The sequence below is a fragment of the Lutra lutra genome, chromosome 4 (assembly GCF_902655055.1).
Source record: "Lutra lutra chromosome 4, mLutLut1.2, whole genome shotgun sequence".
NCBI lineage: Eukaryota > Metazoa > Chordata > Mammalia > Carnivora > Mustelidae > Lutra > Lutra lutra.
The window spans coordinates 184,035,972-184,062,421 of NC_062281.1; the positions used below are offsets into that span (position 1 = coordinate 184,035,972).

At 43.6% G+C, this 26,450-nt stretch overlaps 1 protein-coding gene across 1 annotated transcript in view; it reads left to right on the plus strand.

The window, feature by feature from the left end:
• The first annotated feature begins 11,466 nt into the window (after positions 1-11,466).
• UBR4 (ubiquitin protein ligase E3 component n-recognin 4) overlaps positions 11,467-26,450 on the plus strand; it is a 136,198-nt gene continuing 121,214 nt past the window's right edge. Inside the window, 9 exon segments of the mRNA XM_047728541.1 lie at positions 11,467-11,699; positions 19,257-19,354; positions 20,597-20,700; positions 21,486-21,615; positions 21,728-21,867; positions 22,580-22,682; positions 22,777-22,918; positions 23,077-23,201; positions 25,880-26,004. Coding sequence (XP_047584497.1) covers positions 11,530-11,699; positions 19,257-19,354; positions 20,597-20,700; positions 21,486-21,615; positions 21,728-21,867; positions 22,580-22,682; positions 22,777-22,918; positions 23,077-23,201; positions 25,880-26,004 — 1,137 coding nt within the window. The 5' untranslated portion in view covers positions 11,467-11,529.

The following is a 26,450-nucleotide window of genomic DNA, read 5'->3' on the forward strand; positions in this document are numbered from 1 at the left end:
CGAAGGCAGCCGCTTAACCGACTGAGCCACCCAGGCACCCCAAGAGTTGAGTTATTTAAAAACAAAATTCAAGATCTTTTTGTGGTCATATGCTGCTGTTAGAGGATGCTAGTGGAAGGAAGAAAAATGGGAGTCATTTTACTTGAGTAATAAAATTGTGAAGTGGATCTGAATGAGTCAATGAGCATCTCAGTATCTCCAGAAAGAACAGGCATTGATTCATCCTGACTCAAAGCATGGTTTCTCTAAAGTGTCCTGGGAGAAGGGAATATATACAAGTTATAAAAGATCCTGGCCTAGTTTTGAGGACACCCGGCTGGAATCCCGACCACCCAACAGAAATACGAGCAGGCTGCATCATTGGCAGCCCGCCCACTGTGGGCTCCGTTGGCGCAGCCCCCCAGTCTGCTGGCGGCTGGTTTTCATTTGCCTACGTATGCACCAGAATCCGAAAAGCAAGCTGAGTAGAGGGAAGCTACCTGCCTTTTCGTAAAAAGCCCTGGGTTTGGGCTTTAATCATTACCATTTTACTGAAAATTCCCTCAAAGCAGGTGATCGAAAGAGCTAATGCTAAGGGCATGGTCCTGTGTCCCGTCTTGTCATTTCTCTACCTCTCCTCGTCTTAAAGCCACACTTGGTTGACTAGCTTCGCTCAGCCTCTCCCTCTGATCTGTTTTCTTCTATTTCTGTGCATCTCCCTTGAACCATCTGTTTCCCCCACCTTCATTAATGAAGTTCCCTTGGAGCCCCCTGCAATGTTTCACTTAAAAAAGTAAGTTCTTCGGGGGCGCCTGGGTGGCTCAGCGGGTTAAGCCTCTGCCTTCGGCTCAGGTCATGATCTCAGGGTCCTGGGATCGAGCCCCACATCGGGCTCTCTGCTCAGCCGGGAGCCTGCTTCCCCCTCTCTCTCTCTGCCTGCTGCTATGCCTACTTGTGATCTCGCTCTCTGTCAAATCAAGGGATAAAATCTTAAAAAAAAAAAATTAAGTTCTTCAGTATTTTTTAGGTCATTTTTTAAATTAGTTGCTCAATATTTAAGATCTTTTGGTATAAAATTTTGCAGCTAAATAGTATTTAGTGATTCTCAGTCCCTTTGGGGAATAATGTAAAATGGTTTGTGGCTTTTGTTATAATTTTTCCTCAGCCTTTGACTCTGTAGTCCATTATTGGGGAATATGTATGCATTAAATACAGAATTAGGTAGAACATTCATGGTCAATAAGAACCTTTTTTTTTTTTTTTAAACATTTATTTGTCAGAGAGAGAGCACAAGCAGGGGGAACAGCAAGGAGAGGGAGAAGCAGGCTCCCCACTGAGCAAGGAGCCCAATATGGGACTTGATCCCAGATCCCAGGACACTTAACTGACTGAGTCACCCAGACGTCCCAATAAGAACCTTTTTAAAATTTTTTCTGATAGATGATGAGCACCTGGCTGGCTCAGTTGGAAGAGCGTGCAACTCTTGGATCTTGGGGTTGTGACTTCAAGCCCCACGGTTGGTGTAGATTACTTAACTAAAACTTAGAAAAAAATTTTTTTTTAATTTTTTGATAGATGACATTAATCTTTTGGAAGGGGGTTAAATAGTAATGTATTATGCCCACCCACCTTCCTCTTAAAATTGTGACTTACTGATTTAAAAGCACTTTGGGGGGACGCCTGGGTGGCTCAGTTGGTTAAGCAGCTGCCTTCGGCTCAGGTCATGATCCCAGCGTCCTGGGATCGAGTCCCACATCGGGCTCCTTGCTCGTCGGGGAGCCTGCTTCTCCCTCTGCCTCTGCCTGCCATTCTGTCTGCCTGTGCTTGCTCTCTCTCCCTCTCTCTCTCTGACAAATAAATAAATAAAATCTAAAAAAATAAAAAAATAAAAAAAAAAATAAAAGCACTTTGGGAAGAGATTGCCATCTCTTCAGCAAAGAATGGCCAGTAGGCGGACATGCAGATAACATGGTTTTCCTGTCATAAACTGCGGATGGCTCTAAGAGACAACTGACCATGCAATTTTTTTTTTAAAGATTTTATTTATTTGGGGCACCTGGGTGGCTCAGTGGGTTAAAGCCTCTGCCTTCGGTTCAGGTCATGATCCTAAAGTCCTGGGATTGAGCCCCGCATCGGACTCTCTGCTCAGCAGAGAGACTGCTTCCTCCCTCTCTGCCTACTTGTGATCTCTCTCTGTCAAATAAATAAATAAAATATATATTTTAAAAAATATTTTATTTATTTATTTGACAGAGAGAGACACAGCGAGAGAGGGAACACAAGCACGGGGAGTGAGAGAGGGAGGAGCAGGCTTTCTGATGAGTAGGGAGCCCGACGCTGGGCTCGATCCCAGGACCCTGAGACCATGACCTGAGCCGAAGGCAGCGGCTTAACGGACTGAGCCACCCAGACACCCCCTGACTGTGCAGTTTAACAGCAGAACAAGTTAGAGGTAAACTGTTCTGTAACCCACATGTTTGTTACCAGTCCTCTGTAATTTATTTTGCCTACAGTCCACAATTCTGAATTGTGAGTTCACTCCTTTGCCTTTGGTGGGGGGGAGTAGAAGGCCAATTCTAGGAGCACTGGAGCACCTGTGGAAGTGACGGCCGTCCCTGTGGCCATGTGTTTAGCCACACGTCCTGGTCAGACCCTCATTGTAATGAGGATACTCCTCTCACCAGCTTCGGTGATTGCTCAACTAGGTAGCCCCTTGCTTATCTGGCCCCGTGGAACAGCTGTGCTCCAGGAAGCTTACTGTAGATCCGAACAGTCAGCGTCTTGCCGGGTCCCAGAAAGCACTGGGCACAGCTGACACAAGGCAAGTGATAGACAGTAAGATATAAAGAAAGTTGGGTGCAGAGATAGCAACGAGGAGAGTCAACAACAGCTCGGGAGACGGGTTGGGGCTGGATTTGTGGTGGGCACTCCCACATACATGTACACTCTTCTTCAAGCTACTCTGAACTCGATCCCTAGATTAAGCCCAGCCAGCAGAGAACCAGCTGTGCATCTAGGCTGAATTTGGGGGTCATATTTTGTCATAGCCCACCCTCAGAAGTGGATTTTACAACTTGTATTGAGTCTAGAGATGTTAAGGGCACTGCTGATCCCGTCACCTGCAGAGCCAGTGAGAAACTGCCCTCCGGCCACAGCAGCGGGAACAGTAAGGGTCCCAAGTCACTTTAAAAAGTCTCTTTTCCTTGACTTTAAATAGAACTTGCATATTATAGAGTTAAAATACAAAAATCACTGCAGCCTAGTACCAGTATTACTCATACGGGCACTGCTAGCCCGAGTTTTGTGTTCTTTAATGGGTTCATGCTATTGGGTCCCCCCCCCCCCCAACTAATGCATTATGAACATCATGTATTTAAAAAGATGCCCTAAATCCTTTCTGGAACAAAGTATGTCAGAAAAAAAAATACTCAGTTCCTGAAGTATGTGTTTGAGACTATTTAAAGATTTTATTTAATAAATAATATTATTATAAATAAAATAAATAATACTGAGCCACCCAGGTGTCCAGCTCCCCACACTCTTAAGCATGAACCTGCTCCCAACAAATAGTTCCCCAAGTGGTTACACCTCCTTCATAGAAGAAGCCTTAGGGCATTTTTCCCTAGCTTTTAAAATTTCTACAGTGCCTTTGGTGACTTAGAAATTGTATTTACAGGCGCCTGGGTGGCTCAGTGGGTTAAGCCTCTGCCTTTGGCTCAGGTCATGATCTCAGGGTCCTGGGATCGAGTTCCATGTCAGGCTCTCTGCTCAGCGGGGAGCCTGCTTCCCCCTCTCTCTCTACCTGCCTCTCTGCCTACTTGTGATCTCTCTCTGTCAAATAAATAAAGAAAATCTTAAAAAAAAAAAAAAGAAATTGTATTTACTGTAGCTCAGTCGGTTAAGCTCTGGTCCTGATGCTCAGCAGGGAGTCTGCTTCTCCCTTTCCCTCTGCCACCCCCCTGCCTGTGCTCTCCTGCTCTCTGTCAAATAAATAAATACAATCTTTAAAGAAGAAGGGGGGAAAAAAAGGAATTGTACTTACTGAAATACCAAGAGATAGACCTACTCATCTTTTTCTGGAGGGCTGTGGAACACAAGTTCCAACAAACCCTATCTAATACCTAAAATGGATGCTCACAAGATCAATATGGGAAATGAGCTTTACGATACCATAACTTCTGTTTTATTTTATTTTTTAAGATTTTATTTATTTGACAGAGATCACAAGTAGGCAGAGACAGAAGAGAAAGCATGTTCCTCGCCAAGCAGAGAGCCCGATGCGGGGCTCGATCCCAGGACCCTGAGACCATGACCTGAGCTGAAGGCAGAGGCTTAACCCACTGAGCCACCCAGGTGTCCCCAGAAGGACTTTTATATCCTAAAGAAAACCCTCAGGAGGGAGGCCTGGGTGTCACAGTCAGTTAAGCATCTGCTTTCAGCTCAGGTCATGATCTCAGGGACCTGGAATCAAGTCCTGCATCAGGCTCCTTGCTCAGAGGGGAGTCTGCTTCTCCCTCTGCCTCTCCCCCTGCTTGTCTGTGCAGTCTCTCTCTCTCTCTCTCTGACAATTAAATAAAATCTTAAAAAAAAAAAAAAGAAGACCTTCAGGACACTGGAGGCCTTGTTATTACCAAGCTAAATTTGTTTTTCCCTCTAGCAAAGCATTAAGATAGTTGGAAGTTTCCTGGAGGAGGGTCACACAAATCCCACCCAAGAGCCGGGGGTGGAGGGGTAGTGGGGGAGGTTGCCGGAGGTCAACTTGTAACTTGTCCTCAGCTAGCCTTCTGTTCCCTCATCAAAATTTGGTTTCCAAGTGCTTTATTTAAAAAGACTATTTAAGAACAAAAAATTATGCCCCAAACAGTAAGATGACACTCTCCTTCAAAACCTTCCCCCATTCTCTATTTCCCTGAGGTTACCACTGAACAACCTGTCATGTATCTCTCCAGATCCCATAATATTCTGCAACTTGATTTTATCACTTAATGTATCACGGAGAGCTTTCCATATTAGCAATATGGATTTCCTAAACACTTTTTCTTACAGTCACAAGGTTGAAATTCTTAAGTGTTACTCCATTAGAGATTTTTATGAGATCAATCGAATGCTTTTTCAGGCAAGTCTATTTTGTATTATTTAGATCATCATTCCAGTAAAGATTTATAATAATGTAAAGGATGTGTGCACACCTGCCTCCTCTTAAGGCACTACTGCCCTTGAGACTGACCTCCAACCAAGAAGCCATTTTTTCCCCCAGCACTGAGGCTTATGTAAATTTCTGATCCATTATACTGAGAAAGTACCTTTCCCAGTATACACACTGAAGACATTTAGGAGGGTGTCTTTACAAAATAGTCACAGATTTATATGGAAGCACACTCTTTGTCTACCATCACGTCACATACAATCAGAATGAGTGGAAGTCAATAAAGCCAACTAAAAATGAGCATTTCAAAGGCACATTTACTCGTAATTGCCATTATTCTTTACAGTTTTGGTGATGTTGTATATTCCATGTGCTGTCATACAATAATCCAGATTAGAAGACTGACACGCCAGAATGCCAGTTTACCGATGATAATGAAGACGATAGTTCTGAAAAGGAGAACACTTAACGTCTGGTAGTTGGAATGCACATCCTATAAAAAAGCCTGTATAAGAAATTAAAATGCTATTATAAGCTTGTTTGGTTATTCTGCACTTAGAATAGAAGATTTGATAGCAACACATGGTTTTTAGGATAGGCATGCTTCTGCTAAGAGACCAGAACGTTCACGTCTGCTGACCAAGACAGCTCCCATCCTGTGCCCTAACAGTGCTAATGGATACAGTACAATCATTTGACTCCACTTTTTCTAGACTTTTTTTTTAAAGATTTTTTTTTTTAAGATTTTATTTATTTGACAGAGAAATCACAAATAGGCAGAGAGGCAGGCAGAGAGAGAGGGGAGGAAGCAGGCTCCCTGCCGAGCAGAGAGCCCGATGCGGGGCTTGAGCCCAGGACCCTGGGATCATGACCTGAGCCGAAGGCAGAGGCTTTAACCCACTGAGCCACCTGGGTGCCCCTTTTTTTAAAGATTTTTATTTATTTATTTGACAGAGATCACAAGTAGGCAGAGAGGCTGGCAGAGAGAGAGGAGGAAGCAGTCTCCCCGCTGAGCAGAGAGCCGATTCAGGGCTCAATCCCAGGACACCGAGATCATGACCTGAGCTGAAGGCAGAGGCCCAACCCACTGAGTCACCCAGGCACCCCTTTTTCTAGACTTTCAAGTACACTACTTTCCTTCTGCTAAGTGCCTGTCACAGATGTCACTACATTCAAATCATGTTTGAATCATGTTTGAGTCATAAAGCAAAGTAATTACAAACTAGTTTTTTAAACTTTTTAATTTGATGTAATTTCAGACTTAGCGTATGTTGCAAGAGTAGTACAAAGAATTCTCAGATACCCTCCACTCAGATTCCCAAATGTTAAATGTTTTTCCACATTTGCTTTATACTTCTCCCTATCTTTAAATCTGGTGGTCCAAAATTTAAATCCTAAACAATGACAACAGAGGGTCTGAGGAAAACAAAAGTCATTTTACAAAACAAAACTCTTCTTCTTTTTTTTTTTTTTTTGAAGACTTTATTTATTGGGGTGCCTGAGTGGCTCAGTCAGATAAACACCTGCCTCTGGCTCAGGTCATGATCTCAGGGTCCTAGAATGGAGCTCCATGCTGGCTCCCTGCTCAGTGGGGAGTCTGCTTCTCCATTTCCCGCTGCCTCTCTCCCTCTGCTCTTGCTCTTGCTCTCAAATAAATAAATAAATAAAATCATTTATTTTTATTTTATTTTTTTAAGATTTTATTTATTTATTTGACAGAGATCACAAATAGGCAGAGAGGCAGTCAGAGAGAGAGACGGGGAAGCAGGCTCCCCACTGAGCAGAGAGTCTGACGCCAGGCTCGATTTCAGGACCCTGGGATCATGACCTGAGCCAAACGCAGAGGCTTTTAACCCACTGAGCCACCCAGGCGCCCCAATCAATAAAATCTTTTAAAAAGAGAGTGAGCAGGGGGAGGAGCAGAGGGAGAGAAGACAGGCTGACTTCATGCTGAGTGCGGAGCTCTACATGGGGCTCCATCCCAGGACCCTGAGATCATGACCTGAGCTGAAATCAAGAGTACCTAGCTTGACCAACCGAGCCCCCCAGGGGCCCCTAAAACAAAACTCTTCTGATACATTTGCGACCTTATATAAATTATTTGGGTTAAGCTGAATTAGTGTTATCTATCTAAGCTTCATTTGGTAGAAGTTTGGCAGTCAAGCTTTTAATTAATTAATTCACATTGGCTGTTACTGAACAGTATTGCAAATTTGGATGTTCACCTTATTATACTTTTAGTCATTTCAATTGTGCTCTTTTCTCCCTCAGTTTCCTGTAAGTCTTGCTTGCTGCTATTCTGTAAAACTGACATTCTATTCTAGTCCTTGCACAATTGCCAAAATTGCAAGAAGGCTGCAAGGCACATTTTCTTCTTTGTTTTAAATTCATACCATATAAGATGCAGTATTATGAGAAAAATAATCAATACTTGTGGATTACAAATGACTATACTATTACTAAATTGAATTAGGCTTCTAATCTATTTCCATATATATATATTTTAAAGATTTTATTTATTTGACAGACAGAGATCACAAGTAGGCAGAGAAGCAGACAGAGGAAGCAGGTTCCCTGCTGAGCAGAGAGCCCGATGTGATGCGAGTCTCGATCCCAGGACGCTGGGATCATAACCCGAGCCTCCTGGGATCATAACCCGAGCCGAAGGCAGAGGCTTTAACCCACTGAACCACCCAGGCGCCCCTCCTTATATTATTAAAAAAAAAAAAAAAAGATTTTATTTATTTATTTATTTATTTATTTGTCAGAGAGGGAGAGAGAGTGTGTGTACAAGCAGAGGGAGAAGCAGGCTCCCTGTGGAGCAAGGAGCCTGACACAGGGCTCGATCCCAGGACTGTGGGATCATGACCCAAGTGGAAGGCAGACACCCTACTGACTGAGCCACTGGGGTGTCCCTAATTCCTTATATTCTTGAAGTTAAAGAAAAAAGAAAATCTCCCTTCAGAACGAATTACCAAAAAGGAGCAGCTCTCCCTTTGTAGCTGTTTTGCATTAGGAGTTTCCATAAAATATGCACTATTGGTTCTTGTAACTTTGTAAAAGCTGGAGAACAGACTGATCTCTGTTGCCCCTGGGAGTTAATACCTGTGATTTACTTAAGTAACGGATAATGCACAACTCTTATCAGATGGAAATTTTTTTGAAATAAAAACTGCCAATATTTCTGGCTTTGAGGTTCCTGGAGTGAGTGACAATGACCTCTTGTTGTTGTTTTCATTTTATTCATTTTATTTTGTTAAGAGATCTTTTAAGAATTTTATTTATTTATTAAGGGGGGAGAGTGACAGAATCTTAAGCAGGTTCCATGCTGAGTACAGAGCTTGATGGAGGGGGCTTGATTTCATGACCCTGAGATCATGACCTGGGCCGAAATCAAGAGTTTGGTGCGCCTGGGTGGGGCTCAGTTGATTAGGTGCCTGCCTTCAGCTCAGGTCATGATCCCGGGGTCCTGGGATCGAGGACTGCATTGGGCTCCCTGCAGCAGAGAGTTCACTTTTCCCTCTTCCTCTGCCTGCCACTCTGCCTACTTGTGCTCTTTCTGTCAAGTAAAAAAAAAAATCTTTAAAGAGGGGAACCCTTAGGCTACTAAGCCACCTACGTCCCCTTTGTTTTTAGATTGAAGTATAATTTTTAACTGCCTAGGTGTACACATCATAAGCATATAGTTGAATGAATATTGTGTGCATATCCATGTAATCATGACCCCTGTCAAGATACAGAACGTTTTTACTTTCCGCGAATTTCTTCACACTTCCTCCTAGTCTGAGTTCCCACACTGATACCATTCCGTCATGGCTGCTTAACTTTTTTCTTTCACTGCACTTCTTGTAATAGGACCATATCATACCTCTCTTTTGTAAGTTTTATTTTTTTTTAAAGATATTTTTTATTTATTTGACAGAAAGAGAGAGGTCACAAGTAGGCAGAGAGATCGGAGGAAGCAGGCTCCCTGCTGAGCAGAGAGCCCGATTCGGGGCTCGATCCCAGGACCCCGGGACCATGACCTTGAGCTGAAGGCAGAGGCTTTAACCCACTGAGCCACCCAGGTGCCCCTCTTTTGTAAGTTTTAAAATTTTGGTTCCTTACCCAGCCACTTGGGATTAGAAGGAAACAAATATTTTAAATCCTTTAGTTACTAATTTACAAAAATTATTATTCTTTGGTTTCTATCTTATTTTCTGTACTAGAGTATTAGAAACTTGTGTTTCCTCTAGAAGTCTTTTTTAGTCCTCTATGTATTGTGTTCCTTATCTAAATTTAGAATGTGGAGGGGCACCAGGCTGGCTCAGTTGGTAGAGCATGTGACTCTTGATTCCATGGTCCTGAATTCAAGCCCTATGGTGGGTGCACAGTTTACTTAAAAAAAAAAAAAAAAAAATCAGAATGTGGATGCCATTCCAAATCTTTGCAGCAACACAAGAACACATCTCCAATACGGGAACTGATGTGGTATTTATAAGAAGGATCTTTTTTTTTTTTTTTTTTTGAAGATTTTATTTATTTATTTGACCCAGAGCAAGACAGAGCACAATCAGGGGGAGCTGCAGAGGGAGAGGGAGAAGCAGACTCCCCATCTAGCAGGGAGCAAGATGTGGGGCTAGATCCCAGGACCCTGGGATCATGACCTGAGCTGAAGGCAGACACTTAACGGACTGAACCACCAAGGCACCCCTATAAAGATCTTAACCTGGAGTGCTTTCTCCAAATCTACGAGCCAGAAATATTAAAAAGTAATGCGAGTTTACGTACAGGAGCAAATTTCCCATGATAATCTGCATTTGCCTTTATACTCTCTTCCAGCTGTAGGTGGAGGGGGAAGGAGGGGAGCAGGAACTTTTGATCCTCTATTATTTCCTGAAACCTTTCCAAGAGAAGCTCTGCAGATTAATTTTGTCCTTTGGGTAAAACAAAGCTAACGTCCCAAGAGCCACTCTGAAGATTTTAAGCCTTCTCCTTCAGGCTCTGGCTCAGTATCTTGAATTAGTGCAATACTTACCGTTATAACTTTTTGTATGTTTATGTTTAAGAAACCTGCTATTGTCCATTATTATCCCGAGAAAATAAAGGTAAATCTCTACGGTTATCATTAAAGCCACGTTTTCCTCCAAGAGTAGCCTTGACGGTATTTTATCCCTAATGCAAAATAGATCTTTTTTTTTTCTTTCTTTTTTTTTTTAAAGATTTTATTTATTTATTTGACAGAGAGAGATCACAAGTAGGCAGAGAGGCAGGCAGAGAGAGAGGAAGAAGCAGGCTCCCCACTGAGCAGAGAGCCCGATGCGGGGCTCGATCCCAGGACCCCGAGACCATGACCTGAGCCGAAGGCAGCGGCTTAACCCACTGAGCCACCCAGGCGCCCCAAAATAGCTCTTTTCTGACTACAAGTGGAAATCGATCATCAGGTATCAATTTATTGATCAGAATTACACAGGTAACAAAAGGAGGCCATCCAAAACTTCGGGAACAATTTCAGGGCTTCAGGATTTCAAACCATGCACAGTTCTTGCGAAGATGTCTTTATTTAGACAGACTGAGGGTCACAGGGCCTAGGGCTTGACGTCCTCCACTGACAGCCCCCCCCCCACCGCCCAGAATGTCCTCGAAGCACGCATAGCTTTCCTTGAGCCAACTGTCAAGGCCAACTGCTTTTCCCTCTTAGATCTGGAACTCAGATCGCTATATTGGCAAAAAGCCCGTTAACTAAAGCTTACATTCTTTCTTTGCTGGTAGAAAAATGGGGGAAACACAACCTGCTGGGACAAACTGCAAAGAGCGATGTAACATGCAAGCTAGTAATATTATTAGTGAGGGTAATCAAAACACAACAGGGATTTGGGACTAGTGACTGTAACATCGAGAGGTGGCGCGGGGAGCAGAAAGTTTTGTAGACTACGTAGCGCTGTCGTATCACTTTGTGGGGGACATTCGGAAGGGAAGCAAGCGGGTGAGTGATCAGACTCTCGTCCTTAGCTGTCTCGGGTCGGAGCCACTATATCCCCAGATGTATTGCCTGTTCCGCTGTCCTGGTCTTTCTAACTTCAACCAAATCTCCAACTCACCTTTCCCCGATGCCCCAGAGCCACATCGCTCCCACTATCATGAACGACTCCCAGCGCGCAGGCGCGGGGATTACCGCCCCCCCCCCCGCCACGCCTTCCTCTTAAGGCGTAAATCCTGCGCAGGCGCAGCTCCTCGGGCCCGCCTCCGCGCGGTGCCGCCCTTCTTCTGAGAGCTGAGGGAAGTCGCCCTGCGCGTCGCGTGTTTTGCTCTGCGACCGCGTCGCACAGTGTGACACACGGATTGCGTCACTTCCGCCCCCTCCCGGGAGGCGGCGCTGGGCCGGTGGCAAACCCCCGAAGGGAGCCGCAGTAGTACGACGGAAGATGGCGACGAGCGGCGGCGAAGAGGCGGCGGCGCCGGCGCCCGGGGCCCCGGCGACCGGGGCTGACACAACCCCGGGCTGGGAGGTGGCGGTTCGGCCCCTGCTGTCTGCGTCCTATTCAGCCTTCGAGATGAAGGAGTTGCCGCAGCTGGTGGCCTCAGTCATCGAGAGGTACCGGGCGGCGGCCCCGGCGAGGCGGGCGCAGAGAGGGGGAGGGGAAGTCGTGCCGGATAGTCTAGACCGGCTTCCAGGGCCGCCTTCTGCTGCTGGGCGACCCCCGCCCCAGCCCCGGCTTCGGGACTCCCCGATCCAGGCGGACGAGGGCTTGTCCAGGGCCCCTTCCGCCGGTCCATGTAAATTATCGTGCCTCGATTTCCCTTCCGAGGAAAACTTTTGAAGACGCCCTCTTTAGAGGGCGTGGCTGGATCCGTTTGGGAGTGACTTCGGGACGCTTCGCGCTCTTCGGGGAATGTCCCCGGGGCTGCCCCCTGTGTTAAGGTCATAGCACTGATGAGTTTGCATTTCTTGCCCGCACTCATACCCCTGGCCTGGGCCAGAGCGGAGCCTGGGGTTTAAATTGGAGATGTGCCACATAATTTAATAACGGTCTTTCCGTGGTGCTGTAATCACTGGGGGCACGTGCTGTTTCTGTGGCTGAAGCCACTAGTGATCACTCAGGACTTTGTTTTCAGGTTGCACTTACTGTATGTTGCTACTGTAACGGTCTTTGATGAAACCATTTCAGTGTTAGTCTGAGGTCATTTTCCCACAGAAACAGTGCCCTCGCTTGCGCGCGCGCTCCCTCTCAAAATAATCTTCAGGCTCTTACAAACGGGGTCATTGATTGGTTTGGTATTAAATCGCTTCGTCATTTTGTCCAGACTTCTTAGATCGTGATAGTTGTGTTCAACAAGGCCATGGTATCAGGATGCCTGTGTTTTCCTGACTTAACATTGCTCAGAGGAGTCTTTCATTGGTTTAATGGTAGACGTGCTTTCAAAGAGAGTCTCACTTTTATTTTGCTAGTCAGACCTTACTTCAACAATCTGCAGTTGCTGACTGGGTCATTTTAGCTTCTTGCCAGCAAGGGTATATCTTAATGTCATCCAGAAGGTTAGAAATTGCTATTTATTACTAAGGAAGGCCCATGACTTGACAGATTGTTTATTGCAGTGTCTGTTGTTAGGTTTGTGATGCTTTGGATGAAGTTTTTTTTTTTTTTTTTTTTAAGTTATAATAAAATAATGGCTGGGTTTGGTAATTTTACTGTTAACTTTACAGATGGATTTTCCTATCTAATTATTAAGCCCGGAATATTTTAAAGATGTAAGCAAGTATCAAGATACTGCTTTCAAGTTAGGTGGCCTCTTTTTTAACTGTTTTAAACATTTGGCTCGGCGGTATTTTTCCTACATTATACTCATCATGTGACTTGTAATGGATAATATACCACTCTAAAATATTTGCATTTATTTATTTATTTATTTCAAAGATTTTTTTTTTTTAAGATTTTATTTATTGATTTGACAGAGATCACAAGTAGGCAGAGAGGCAGGCAGAGGGAGAGGAGGAAGCAGGCCCCTGCTGAGCAGAAAGCCTGATGCGGGGCTCAATCCCAGGACCCTGAGATCATGACCTGAGCCGAAGGCAGAGGCTTGACCCACTGAGCCACCCAGGCGCTCCAAAGATTTTATTTTTATTTTTTTTTTAAAGATTTTATTTATTTGACAGAGAGAGAGATCACAAGTAGGCAGAGAGGCAGGCAGAGAGAGAGAGAGGGAAGCAGACTCCCTGTTCAGCAGAGAGCCTGATGTGGGGCTCGACCCCAGGACCCTGAGATCATGACCTGAGCTGAAGGCAGAGGCTTAACCCACTGAGCCACCCAGGCGCCCCCAAAGATTTTATTTTTAAGTTATCTCCACACCCAAGGTGGGGCTCGAATTCTCAAACCCAAGATCAAGACTCGCATGCCCCACTAAGCCAGCCAGCTGCCCCTGCTTTTATGTGTGTGGTTTTTTTTAAAGATTTATTTATTTATTTATTTGACAGACAGAGATCACAAATAGGCAGAGAAGCAGGGAGAGAGAGAGGAGGAAGCAGGCTCCCCGCTGAGCAGAGAGCCCGATGTGGGGGACTCAATGGGGGACTCAATCGCAGGACCCTGAGATCATGACCCAAACTGAAGGCAGAGGCTTTAACCCACTGAGCCACCCAGGTGCCCCTGCTTTTGTGTTTTTATGGACGTGACACCCTCCCATTCATCTGGTATTCCAGATCCATCTTTTTAAAACTATAATGGTTTAGCAACTCTGTCAAGCTTGTAGAAGGAGCCAAAGCCGAATATATCAAACTAGGTTTGAATTTTGCCAAGTGAGTGACAGTGCCCCTCGTGCACCCTAAGGTAATCAAGAGTTGCCTGGTTTGTAGACAGAAGTAAGAACTCTCTTCACGATTTAGGAAAGATATCCAAACTAATGGATGTTTAGTAACAAAAGCTTTTATTGTAAGGCAGGATCCCTGGAGTCTTGCTTCCGGTTTTGTTGCTCAATTCACTTCGAAAGGTGGTTCTATGTCCCCTTTAGGGTCTCTGAGAGGAATATGATCCTAAGAAAAGTTTTCAGAATACCTGGTTTACAAGTTCTTTACAGTAAAAAACAACCAAACCTACTAGTGTTCAGTTTGGTGTAGAGCAGAGGTTGGCATGCCTTTTTTTTTTTTTTTTTTTTAAGGGCCAGAGGGTAAATATTTGCAGGCTGTACATTCTCTGCATGAATTAGTCAACTTAGTCATTGTATAGCAAAAGCAGCCTTAACACAAGATGTAAGTGAATGGGTATGGCTGTGTTCCACATCTTATTAGTGGACACTAAAATGTGAATTTCATATATTTATATGTCAGAAAATGGTTTTAACAGTTATTTTTCAGCCAAATAAGCATTGCAAAAACCATTCTTAAATATGGGCTGTTACAAAAACAGTTCTAGATCCTGGTTTAGAGCAGAAGTTAGTACCCTGCTATTCTGTTTCTCATGAGTTTTTGCCTTTCAAAAAAAAAAAAAAAAAAAAGAGGGGCGCCATGGTATCTCCGTCGGTTAAACATCCGACTCTCGATTTCAGCTCAGGTCATGATCTGGTGGTGAGATGAAGCTCAGCGCGGAGTCCACTGGCGGTTCTCCCTCCCTGCCCCCGGCTTGCACCTGCACTCTCTGAATAAATAAATAAGTATTAAAAAAATTTTTTTAAAGAAAATTTTATTTATTTGGCAGTGAGAGTGAGAGAGCACAAGCAGGGGGAGCGGGAGAAGCAGGCTCCCCGCTGAGCAGGGAGCCTGATGCGGGTTCCATTCCAGGACCCTGGGATCTTGACCTGAGCCAAAGACAGACGCTTAACTGACTAAGCCAACCAGGTGCCCCAATAAATAAAATCTTAAAAAAAAAAAAAAAATGAAATGAAGGTGTCAGAATTGTGGAAGTATTTCTTGAATATAAAGTTATTGCCATCGATCATAGGACCAGATCAGAGTCATCACTGTACAGATGCTGTGGTGGGCTTTGTTTTGTAGGTAATCAAAGGTTTAGTAGGTGCCTAGGCTGCTACTTCTGGGATTGCTGCTCTTATTTGGGATCCCCTTTCTGCTGTCATGACTGCCATCCATGTTTTCCTCCCTTGCCTCCAGAGACCTGTTTTTCTGTTGGAATCTGCTATTCTCTGCTTCCCTTTTAGATGTCCTGACTCCATCTTTGCCAGCTCTGCCTTCCTGTGTGACAGCCCGCTCATTCATTGAATTCCTCCCTATTTGACCACTGGGGACGCTGACTTGCCCTGAGACTCCTCCGTGCTCCACCATTCCACTTGCCATCTCTAGTCTTTCAAACCTTTATAGTTGGAATTGAACTTTGGGTTTGAAGAAGAGGTAGATAGCAATGTCTAGGTCTAGATCCTGTTAATTAAGTTTGTCTTTGTAACCAGCTGTGAAACAAAGGGGGAATAGATTAGTATGGGTAAACTGGGAAACATACTTTCAAAAGTGTCCTTTGGTTTTTAAAAGAAAAACATACCTGAGTTTACTTAACAAGAAATTTATTTTCATTTCTACTGCCTTTTGCTAGCATTTGTTTTAATAGCAAGGATTGAAAATCTTTACAGTGCTCTTACTTTTCCAGACCAGAAATGGAGCTAGAATAAGCTCAGTGGAGCACGTGCCATATTTGGGATTAGTTAGTATAATTGTTGAATGTAACCTTGTATTTTAAGGTCCTGTCAAACACAGAATTCCTTTCATAACTCTGTGTGAGATATGTTGGTGACCATGATTGTCATTGAACACTTTGACCTTTCATAGATTACCAAAAAAAAGAAAAAGTCCGTTTCCCATGAGCCAGTCCTTCCTAGGCTATCCTGGCCTCTTAATGATGTCTCCTTCAGTCTCTGCCTCCCAGGTATTCGATAAAATTTAGGCCAGAGAGACCTACTTGGGAAGGCAGAAGCTATTACAAAATCTCTATTAGATAGTGTTTGGTCATTTCCTAAATCTCTTGAAAGGGAGAAAGGGATACACTGGTGTCAAGCTTCTGTCAGGCTATAGGACAGAAGTTCATGATTGACCTACAGGAAGAAAAAAGCTTGCCACCAAATGATAGCGTGTAATTGTGAGATTAGTCCTCATGGCTGGTTAATGTCTTATTGTACATTCACCACAAGTTTGTCAAGAGTGAAGGAGGTGCCGGAAAGCTTTTAGTTCTTTGTTTAAATGTGTGGTACTCTGTGACATACAGCAGATGTTCAGTAAGCATATATTTTTTTGATCTGTTATTCTTAAATTGTATTCATTATGCTTACTTGTTTCCTGATCGTGTCATGAAACAGGCATAGTGGATTCTGTTCTTGGGAGTTTATGACTTTGATGAAGGGAAAGGGGTATGTGGAGTTTCCATAGTTTAAAAAAAAGATATAGGGACGCCTGGGTGGCTCAGTTGGTTAAGCAGCTGCCTTCGGCTCAGGTCATGATCCCAGCGTCCTGGGATTGAGTCCCACATTGGGCTCCTTGCTCATCAGGGAGCCTGCTTCTCCCTCTGCCTCTGCCTGCCACTCTGTCTGCCTGTGCTCACTCTCTCTCCCTCTCTCTCTCTGACAAATAAATAAATAAAATCTTAAAAAAAAAAATAAAAAAAAAATAAAAAAAAGATATAGATAGTATGGTGTCTGAGGGGGAGAAGGAAGGTGAATCTGTGTCTTTTATTTTGTCCTCTTGGCATTCCACCTCTTCCTGAAAAAAGCTAGGTATTTCCAGACCTGAGCCAGTTATTTTTTACTTAGATGTCAAATTAGATTTCTGTGACCAGACTGCTAGCTGCTGTTTCCCTTTGTTTTCCGCCTCACATTTATTTTGTATGGGATATAAGCGTTTCAGATTCCCTGTTTTTCAGGAGTGTTTCAACCCCAGCGGTGTTGTGGTTGGAATGTTTGTTAGAAGAAGCAGATGTCTGAGGAAGATAGCTCGACCACCCAGAGGAAAGAGATACTTTTACCTATAAGTCTTATTTTCCTTTCTCTTTGTTATATTTGCCTGCGGTTCTTCATTCTTCCCCATCCCTACCTAACTTCTTGCCCTTTGTCCCATTTTTTCCATTTCTTTGAGTCTTCTGGTATCTTGGTGTTTTTCAGATTATTGGGGAATGAGGGTGGCAGCAAGTCTTTATTAGGCTATTCATACACACTTGTTTCTTTAAAATCAAGAGATATGATAATGTCCTTTGGGCCACATGTCCACATGTCCTACTCCCTCCTTCAAGTCTTTTCAAATTAATTTCCCCATGTTTATCCTTAGTTGCCCTAAGCAAACTGTAAGTGGAGCTTGAGAGTGCTCCAGTTTTTTGCATGCCAATGTCCATCTTTCTGCAAAGTACATTCTTGTTTTCTTGTTTTTCTTTTTTTTTTTTTTAAGATTTTATTTATTTATTTGACAGACAGAGGTTACAAGTAGGCAAGAGAGGCAGGCAGGGAGAGAGAGGAGGAAGCAGGCTCTCCGCAGAGCAGAGAGCCTGATGTGGGGCTCGATCGCAGGACCCTGGGATCATGACCTGAGCCGAAAGCAGAGGCTTTAACCTACTGAGCCACCCAGGCGCCCCTTCTTCTTCTTTTTTTTTTTTTTTAATTGGAATAAGGCAGTTGTGCATTTCTAGAGCAGGAAAATCACAAAGGGTCAACATTGAACCAGCCAATTAAATGAATTTATTCTTGTATTATGGATGTATTTCATTATCTGAATGGAAATGAAAACAACAGAATAAGTTCATCCTTTGGGTGGGTAGTTTTTCTCTTAGTTCTAGTAAGCCTGTTCAGCTGAAAAACATGGGGATAAGCAGCTCTGAACTTTTGAAATAAAACAGAAGGTAAATGACTCAGTAAAATACATTAAATTACAGGGTGGGGAAACCTTAGAACAAGGACTAAGAAAATACAAGGACGAAAGTGAAAGAACAACTAAGTGTATGAGGTAGAAGCGGGGATTTAGTAGAAGTTTTCTGCTGAGTAGGATATGACCTCTACCAGTGTGATGGCCACGAAGTTGAGCATTACAAGTGTTTAAAGGTTTTTGTTTCCTCTTTTTTTGTCCACCTGACAAGTAGAAATGATCCTTGGTGGGCAGGAAAGCCCTTACACATCATAGATGCTCCATAAATATTTTTTCTTGGTGAAGCAGTTATTCTAAGATAAGGAACTGATCTTTGATAAATCGCCATTTATCCTAGATAAATCCCCACATGGCAGAGTGTTTGCAATGCCAGACTTGTAAGTGCTATTTGAGGTGATTCATTACTCACACCAGCACCTCCCCAGTATTGAACTTCTCTTTTTGGCTCTTATGTTGATTTGGCAAGGGGATAGAGTCCTGACTGTGTACATTTCCCTTCAGAGTCTGATACTGGCTGGAGAATTAACTCACTGAGGAAGCTGTTTAGCCACAGCTTCTGTTCTTTCCATTTAATAAGATACGTTTTGTTTTATTTTATTTTGTTTTCATTGTCTTCTTGTTTCATGCGTTGTGGATTAGCATCTGATTTGCTAGAATTACATAAATGTATAGTTTTAAGATTTACGGGCTCTAGATTTTCATAGAAGAGGGCATTTCCTCAGCTCAGGATAAGGGATATGGTTAAAATCCCTGAATTTTTTGAGATCTAGCTGTGTCCTGGTTGGAGATGGGGGGCATGGGGAGACAGGAGAGCTCTGGTACCTGGTGAGTTTTGGGTTTTAACATTGATCAGGTGATTTTTCCCTGAACTGTTGATTCTTGCATTATGGACTGGTCTTGTTTGGTCTTCAAAATGGGTTATGATGACCTGTATTCCCATTAACAGTATTTTGAGTGTTCTTGGTCTACTCCCTTTTGGCCAGCACATAATATTACTCGCTTTTGGTCTTTGGCAACCAGTAATATAAGGCAAAATGGTATCCTGTTATGTTTTAACTTGTACTTCTTTAATTCTAAGTGAGTATGAAAATGATTCCTGCCTATTAGCCTTTGCCACTCCTTAAGCCTGACGCACCTTGAGCAAGGTGCTTACTTTCAATTTGCTGAGCTTCCCTTTCTCAATCTTGAACATAGGGATGGTAATAGTGCCTCCCAAAAGGGGCTCCTGTAAGTACTGTAATGCCTGTGAAGGGGTAGGGTGTCTGGTGGATAGGAAACACTAAGTAAATGCTAGCTGAATTATTTTCTTTGCAGTGAATCCGAAATCCTGCACCACGAGAAGCAGTACGAGCCCTTCTACTCCTCTTTTGTTGCACTTTCCACACACTATATCACAACAGTTTGCAGCCTCAGTGAGTAATCCATGCTTGTCACTCCCTTCTGAGGGCTTTGGGATGGGGGGTACGGTTGTGTCTTCTCTTTGCAGGTGTCTGAACAGGTTGTTAATGAAGTCTGTTTTAACACTCCTAACCTGTTCACCCAGCAGTGGAGATCGCTGTCAGTCTGATAAGGCTCTGGAAGTTTCTTTACATAGGCCAACCAAGAGGGATTTGCAGAGTACTTGGTTTGGATGTCTGCTTTGTAATCTATTAAGTTAAACTGTACCTTCTTAATCAGAAGCATTTTATTGGTTTCATACATGCACATGTAGTTACTAGTGTGTTCATTTCTGGGGGTTGAGGGGGGATGGGCGGATACCAGCTTCAGGTTTGGATACCACTGATGAAGATGCCACTATTCTTTATTTGGTTTTGGTGAGAAAGTAAATTCTCCTTTCCTTTTGTATTCTCTAGTATGTCAAGAGATTTCAATTTCAGTTCCCCATCTTTTAAACTTTTTTTTACTCTTATTTTCTGCTATTTCTGAATTTTTACATTTTTACTTGTTTAAAAAAGTCCTTTAAAAAAAAACAAAAACAAACCTAACTCAGAGTTCTGAAGAATTCGAATTACTTACTTAAATAGTTTGCTAAGCAGGTAAAATGAAAGGAAGCTATAAGGTTGCTGGGTAACTGTTGTGTGCTGTGGTGTTTATTAACACCACTGGCTACTGGTGGAGGAATCACTTAGCTTGAAGAAATTTTGTGTAGGAAACCTCTTGTAAAAGACATTTAGAACCTATGGGAAAGGAGAAGTAGTATATGCTAGTAGTTAAGAGCTTGAACTCTAGAGCCAGACTTCCTGGATTTGATTCTAGCCCTGTGACTTTGGGCAAGTCATTTAACCTCTCTATGGTGTAATTTCCCTACCTGTTATGAAAAAGAGGGGGAGGGGGTAACAATAATACCTACTCAAAATGTTTAAGGATTCAGTGGGTTAATATATTTGAAGTGTATGGTACTTACTGTGTTCTATTTCCTATTATAATGAATTTCCAGTAAATGTGAGATAGATTGATCTAGAAGCAGTGGATGGTATCAGTGCCAGGATGCCTTTGTTTGGCCCTTGGATGGTTGGTTCTGAATGATTGTTGTTATGGAATGGTGCTGGGAATGCTGGACACAGAGCTTGGGAGTTGTCTGGTTTGATGTGCTAGCCATGAGGCTGACCAAGCTGTGGCAGTCTGAGGTTAAGTCAAGCCCATTTCTTTCTCAGTTCCCCGGAACCAGCTTCAGTCGGTGGCAGCAGCCTGTAAAGTCCTGATTGAGTTTTCTCTCCTGCGTTTGGAGAATCCAGATGAGGCTTGTGCCGTGTCCCAGGTGAGAGTGACGGGTTCATTTGTGGCCCTTATTTTGAGGTAGGACTCTGACACACTAGTGGCATGATGGAGAAGGGTGGTATAGAGCAGGGATTGGTGAACTTTTCCTGTAACAGGCCAGATAGTGAACAATTTGCTGACCATTTGGTCCTTTTTGCAACTAGTCTCTTTTAAACTCTGCCTTTGTAGTATGAAAGCAGCCACAGACAATACATAAATGAAAAAGCATAGCTGTGGTTCAGTAAACGAAATTTACAAAAGCAGACAGTGGGCTGAATTGGAGCTGTGGTTCACCAGCCTCTGGTATAGAGGGCTGCAGAGGATTTTGCAATGATTGCAAACTTCCATGTTTCCAGGGGTCAGGCAAATAACATAAGATGGGTGAAGTGTGCCAGTTGAAAAGGGTGCCCGACCCAGCTGTAAAGGGCCAATCACTGTGTAGCTCCAGTCAGTTGTTGCCAGATAGGGGTGGAGACTCAGTTGCTGTATCTTGTGAATTATTGAGAAAGATAAGAAATCTGGATTTGTCTGTTGAACCTTCCATGTTTTAAAAAGTTAACTGTAACTTCAAGTAAAAAAATAACAATCCAACAACAACACTGTGAGCATACTACGACGAATTTGCAAACCAGATAGGGTCTGAGGACCATCAGCTTGTGATCTCTGCTTTAGTGTTTTCCCTGATTTCAGTTCTTGATATGATCCTGAATTTGGCCCTGTGCCAGTGAGAAGTCCCAAAAGAGTAGTATCTTCTGAAAGACATATTTGACTTTGTTTTCTTTTCAGAAACACTTGATTCTCCTCATCAAGGGCCTGTGTACTGGCTGTAGTCGACTAGACAGGACTGAAATTATCACGTTCACAGCAATGATGAAATCAGCCAAGCTGCCACAAACGGTGAAGACACTCTCAGACGGTGAGCCTTCGCTTGCCAGACCTAGTTCTTTGACTGCTTCCCTGGCCAACTTTTCCTGCTTTGGCTTCTGGTGGCACTCTGCTCATCCTTGTTTTTGGTTTTATATTTACAGTGGAAGATCAAAAAGAACTGGCCTCACCTGTAAGCCCAGAGCTGAGGCAGAAGGAGGTACAGATGAATTTTTTGAATCAGTTGACGTCGGTTTTCAACCCTAGATCCGTAGCATCACCGCCCATAGGTCCACAGACTCCGGTGAGTTACTCTACAAACGTCCTCATCCCTTGGAGCTTTTAAGATGGTAATACTAGAAAAAAGTAACAATTGTATGTGATATTTGTGATGTAAAATGATGTATTTGCCTAGGGTAGAAAGAAATAGAAGGATACAACCCAAAAAGAAAAAACGAGGTGATTTTCTTTCTACTGTTGATATATATTTTTTTAAATTTTATTTATTTATTTGACAGAGATCACAAGCAGGCAGAGAGGTAGGCGGAGAGAGAGGAGGAAGCAGGCTCCCCACTGAGCAGAGAGCCCGACCCAGGGCTCCATCCCAGAACCCTGGGATCATGACCTGAGCCTAAGGCAGAGGCTTTAACCCACTGAGCCACCCAGGCGCCCCTCTACTGTTGATATTATTTTGATGATCATTCTTCTAAAATTTCTCAATGCAAATAAACAGATATAAAAAAGACACATACAGTTTTCTGTAAAAGGCATCACACTCTCTATTAGTTGTAGAATATATGTATCTTCAAGCTCTGTATTTTTCTCCTCTTGGGAAAATAACTTGTATTTTCCCTAACATTAGTGAGGGATTCCCCTCCTCGTTAACTGGGAATTCTGAAGAGTATCCATAGATCTTCTGCTTAGTTTGGGCTCTTGCTTAGATTCTGAACTGTAGGGCCGTTGTCAGCAGGTGATAATACCATGATAGGCCTTTCACATCCTTTGTTTCTCTTCAGGCTGAAGGGGAAAATGATGAGCAGTCATCCACAGATCAAGCCTCTGCTATCAAAACCAAGAATGTGTTTATAGCTCAGAATGTGGCTAGTCTTCAAGAGCTTGGTGAGACTCTTAATTGTTGTCCTAAAGCTGGTTTCTCTGCTTTCAAAAATTCCGTTAAATGGAATTGTAAGGTCGAGCCTTGTCACTAATGCAGGTGGCTCTGAGAAGCTCCTGCGCGTGTGTTTGAACCTGCCCTATTTCCTGCGCTACATCAATCGGTTTCAAGATGCAGTGTTGGCCAATTCTTTCTTCATCATGCCGGCCACAGTAGCAGATGCCACTGCTGTTCGGAATGGGTAAGGTGCTCCGGGATGTGTGCTTTACCTTCTAAAGCTGCTCTCCAGAGAAACTGGGTAGTTGTTTATGGCACGCCAACTTTCTTTAATTATCAGATTATAGAAGCAAGGGATTCAAGGAGACACTTTGGTTAACCTCCTTCTCTGTCATGTTGTAGTTTTCATTCACTGGTGATTGATGTAACCATGGCATTGGATACCCTCTCTCTCCCCGTGTTGGAACCTCTCAATCCTTCTCGTCTGCAAGATGTGACAGTCCTCAGCCTAAGTTGTCTGTATGCAGGTGAGGGGTTGTGATGTCTGATCTCATTTTCTCAGTTCAGTGCACGTATACTTTCTGGAAGCCATGAGGTCACCCTGCGTGCTCTGCTCTCTTCCCTTTCCTTGAGCCCTTTCCCCTGAGGATCATCTGCTGTCTCGTCTAGGTGAAAGGAGGTCTCCATAGGAATCTTGTGAATTATACTGCTGTTGCACAACTGTTGGCACGTGATGTGTGTATTTGCTTTCATAGTAATGCAGATACATTTCATGTATCTGCTGTATGGAAAGAAAAATGCCAAGTACTGTTGGGATTTTGAGATAAACCATATGTAATCCATGCCATCAAGGAGCCTATATTGAGAACAGTTAGGACCACATGGAATAATATACAGTAGGGGGTGCTAAAGGCATTAAGAGAAGTGTAGAGTAGTTGGGTACACAAAGAAGGGAGAGAAGGAGTCTTGTTGTGGGAGCAAGTCTGAGGAAGCCTTTACAGAACAGGTGGTATCTGTTTATATTGATAAATACAGCAGGTGTTACCCTTCATGCTCCCCCAAAATCCCTTTTCCTGTTGCTCATGCTGCCTCGAGAGTGGGGTTTGACAGCTGGTGTTTGCTCTCTTTTAAGTTGCTATGACAGTGACTTTTTAACCCAATTCACTGATCCTTGGTTTTAAATACTGTAGTCCTGTATGTCTTGGAAGGTATACCAACTTCTGATGTTTACTTGGTTCTCTGAGCGAGGATTTGAACAGTTTTGCAACCTGACCTCGGGGACACCAATAAATGCTGAGGTTGATCATCTCCCTACTTTCTTTCAATAGCTTTATTTTGAACATCTGGATGCAAAAGGGATATAAAGAGAAAGGCACTTTAAGTTGGGTAAAAGCAGTAGTAATGAAGGAGTTCTGTAGGGCAGGTGGGATTGCAACTTGGCTATCTGGAGGGAGAGGCCGAAGCAGGGCTCAGAATACCCTAGAGTTTGGGGGAACATACTGTGTAAGTGTGTGGAGGGAAGGGATGAAGGGAGAGGATATGTGATTAGTGGGTATTGTATAGCCAGAGAGGAAGGAGGACACAATCACAGAGGTCTTAGAAATGCAGTCTGAGTCATTTGGACAATGTCCTATAAACAGTAGAAACCACTGAAAATTCCGAGCTATATTCAAGCAGCAGTGTGCAGGATATTTTGGTGTGGGGAAATTTGGAGGCAGGAAGCTTTGTTAGGATTTTTTGTAGTCATTCAGGCAAGACACTGTAAGAGCCTGAGCTCGGGCAGCAGCAGGGGAACGAGAAAGCTAAAGGTTCGTAGGAAAATGTGTTCTCCCCCAGCTCATCTCCAGTGCTCATTTCCTCATCCTCTGTCTTTGATTTTTTGCAGTTTTTAAGTTGGGATTATTTAATTTTTAGGAAATTTCTTGAGTATCACATGGCTGTCTGTATACTTAGTTAATATTGGTTAAAGAGTCCTTAAAATTTTTTAGTTGGATTAAAGATCCCAGGTTTGGGTTGTTGAAATTTGATGGCTTGGGATTTGACATAAAGACAAGGATTTGGCCTTTGTGTCTTTGAGGAACACCAGACATAGAATGTTTTTCCCCATAATCTTGGAAAAATGGGGAATCATTTTGTGATGTTTTAAAGTTAATAGGTTTTATTTTATTTTATTTTTAAGATTTGATTTATTTATTTGACAGAGATCACAAGTAGGCAGAGAGGCAAGCAGAGAGAGAGGAAGGGAGGCAGGCTCCATGCTGAGCAGAGAGCCTGACTTGGGGCTCGATCCCAGGACTCTGGGATCATGACCTGTGCCAAAGGCAGAGGCTTTAACCCACTAAGCCACCCAGGCGCCCCAATAGATTTTATTTTTAAAGCAGTTTTAGGTTTACAGAGAAGTCAAGCAGGTTATACAGAATTCCTGTCTATCCTCTCTCCCCAGTACCGTTTCCCTTATTATTCACGTATTGCATTGCTAAGGTAATGAACTTTGTTATAATGATGAACCCAGTATTTGATATACTATTATCTGAAGTCCATTGTTTATGTCAGGGTTTCCTTTTGTTAGGTGGTTCTGTGGGTTTTGACAAATGTGTAATGTCCTGTACTTATCATCACTGTGACACAATGTAGTTTCTCTGCTCTGCAGTTCCCCCCGGGCTCCGCCTAGTAATCCTGCTCTCCTGCCCGCACTGCCAAAAACCACTGAGCTTTTTACTGTCTCCATGGTTTTAACTTTGCCAGAGTGCCCTAGAATTGGAACCAGTTATACATTATGTTGCCTTTACAGACTGGCTTCTTCTGCTTGGAGTGTGCATTTAAGTTTCCTCCCTGATTTTTTTCATGACTTGATCGCTTACCCTTTTTTATTGCTGAATAATATTCTCTGTGTGGGTGTGCCATGTTTTGTGGTAGAGCATCTCAGTTGCTTCTCATTGTTGGCAGTTATAGACAAAGCTATAAGAAGTGCTTGTGTGCAGGTTTTGATGTGGATGCAAGGGTTCAGCTCGTTCAGGTAAATACTCTGGAGTGTGATTGCTGGACCGGATGGTAATACTGTCTAGTCTTGCTCTTGTGGACATTACTCTCAGTCGTCAAATCATGGAATGGCTTGGGGGGTAGGTTGTATTTTCTGTTCCTGTTTTGGTGGACTCCTGGGACTGTGCCATGATTGGAATCTGTGCATCTTTCCCTCCTCCTCCAGGTGTGAGTGTGGCAACTTGCATGGCCATCCTGCATGTGGGTAGTGCCCAGCAGGTGCGGACGGGGTCCACGAGCTCCAAAGAAGAGGACTACGAGAGCGATGCGGCTACAATTGTCCAGAAATGTGTAAGCCGGGTCCCCTGGCGCCGGAGGTCTCCGTTGTTCAGTGAGGAGGTAGTGCCAGGTCTACCCTCTTTCCGGGGAGAGGAAAGGATGTGGAGTCCTCTCCATACCCTTCCCCTCGGTAGCAGGTCTGAGAGGTGGGCATTCACATGGTTGGCTCTGCGGAAGGCGCCGCGTCATCGTGATGGCAGTGGACCTTGTGAAAGATGAGTCACTCGGTCTGCACGCGTGCCGAGGGCTTGCTGTGCGTCACTGTGCTTTGAGCGGAGGCCTGCGGTACAGAGATAGTCTCCCAGAGTGGTGGGTGCGTAGGATGCATCCCTGTGAGGTGCTGCGATCTGATGGGGGCCTGGCTGTGTTGCTTTAGGTTGTGTGGGGCAGACATCTCTGAGAAGGTGAGCCGTGAGCTGAGTGTAACAAGGAGTCAACACCATGTGAAGGTCCAGGAA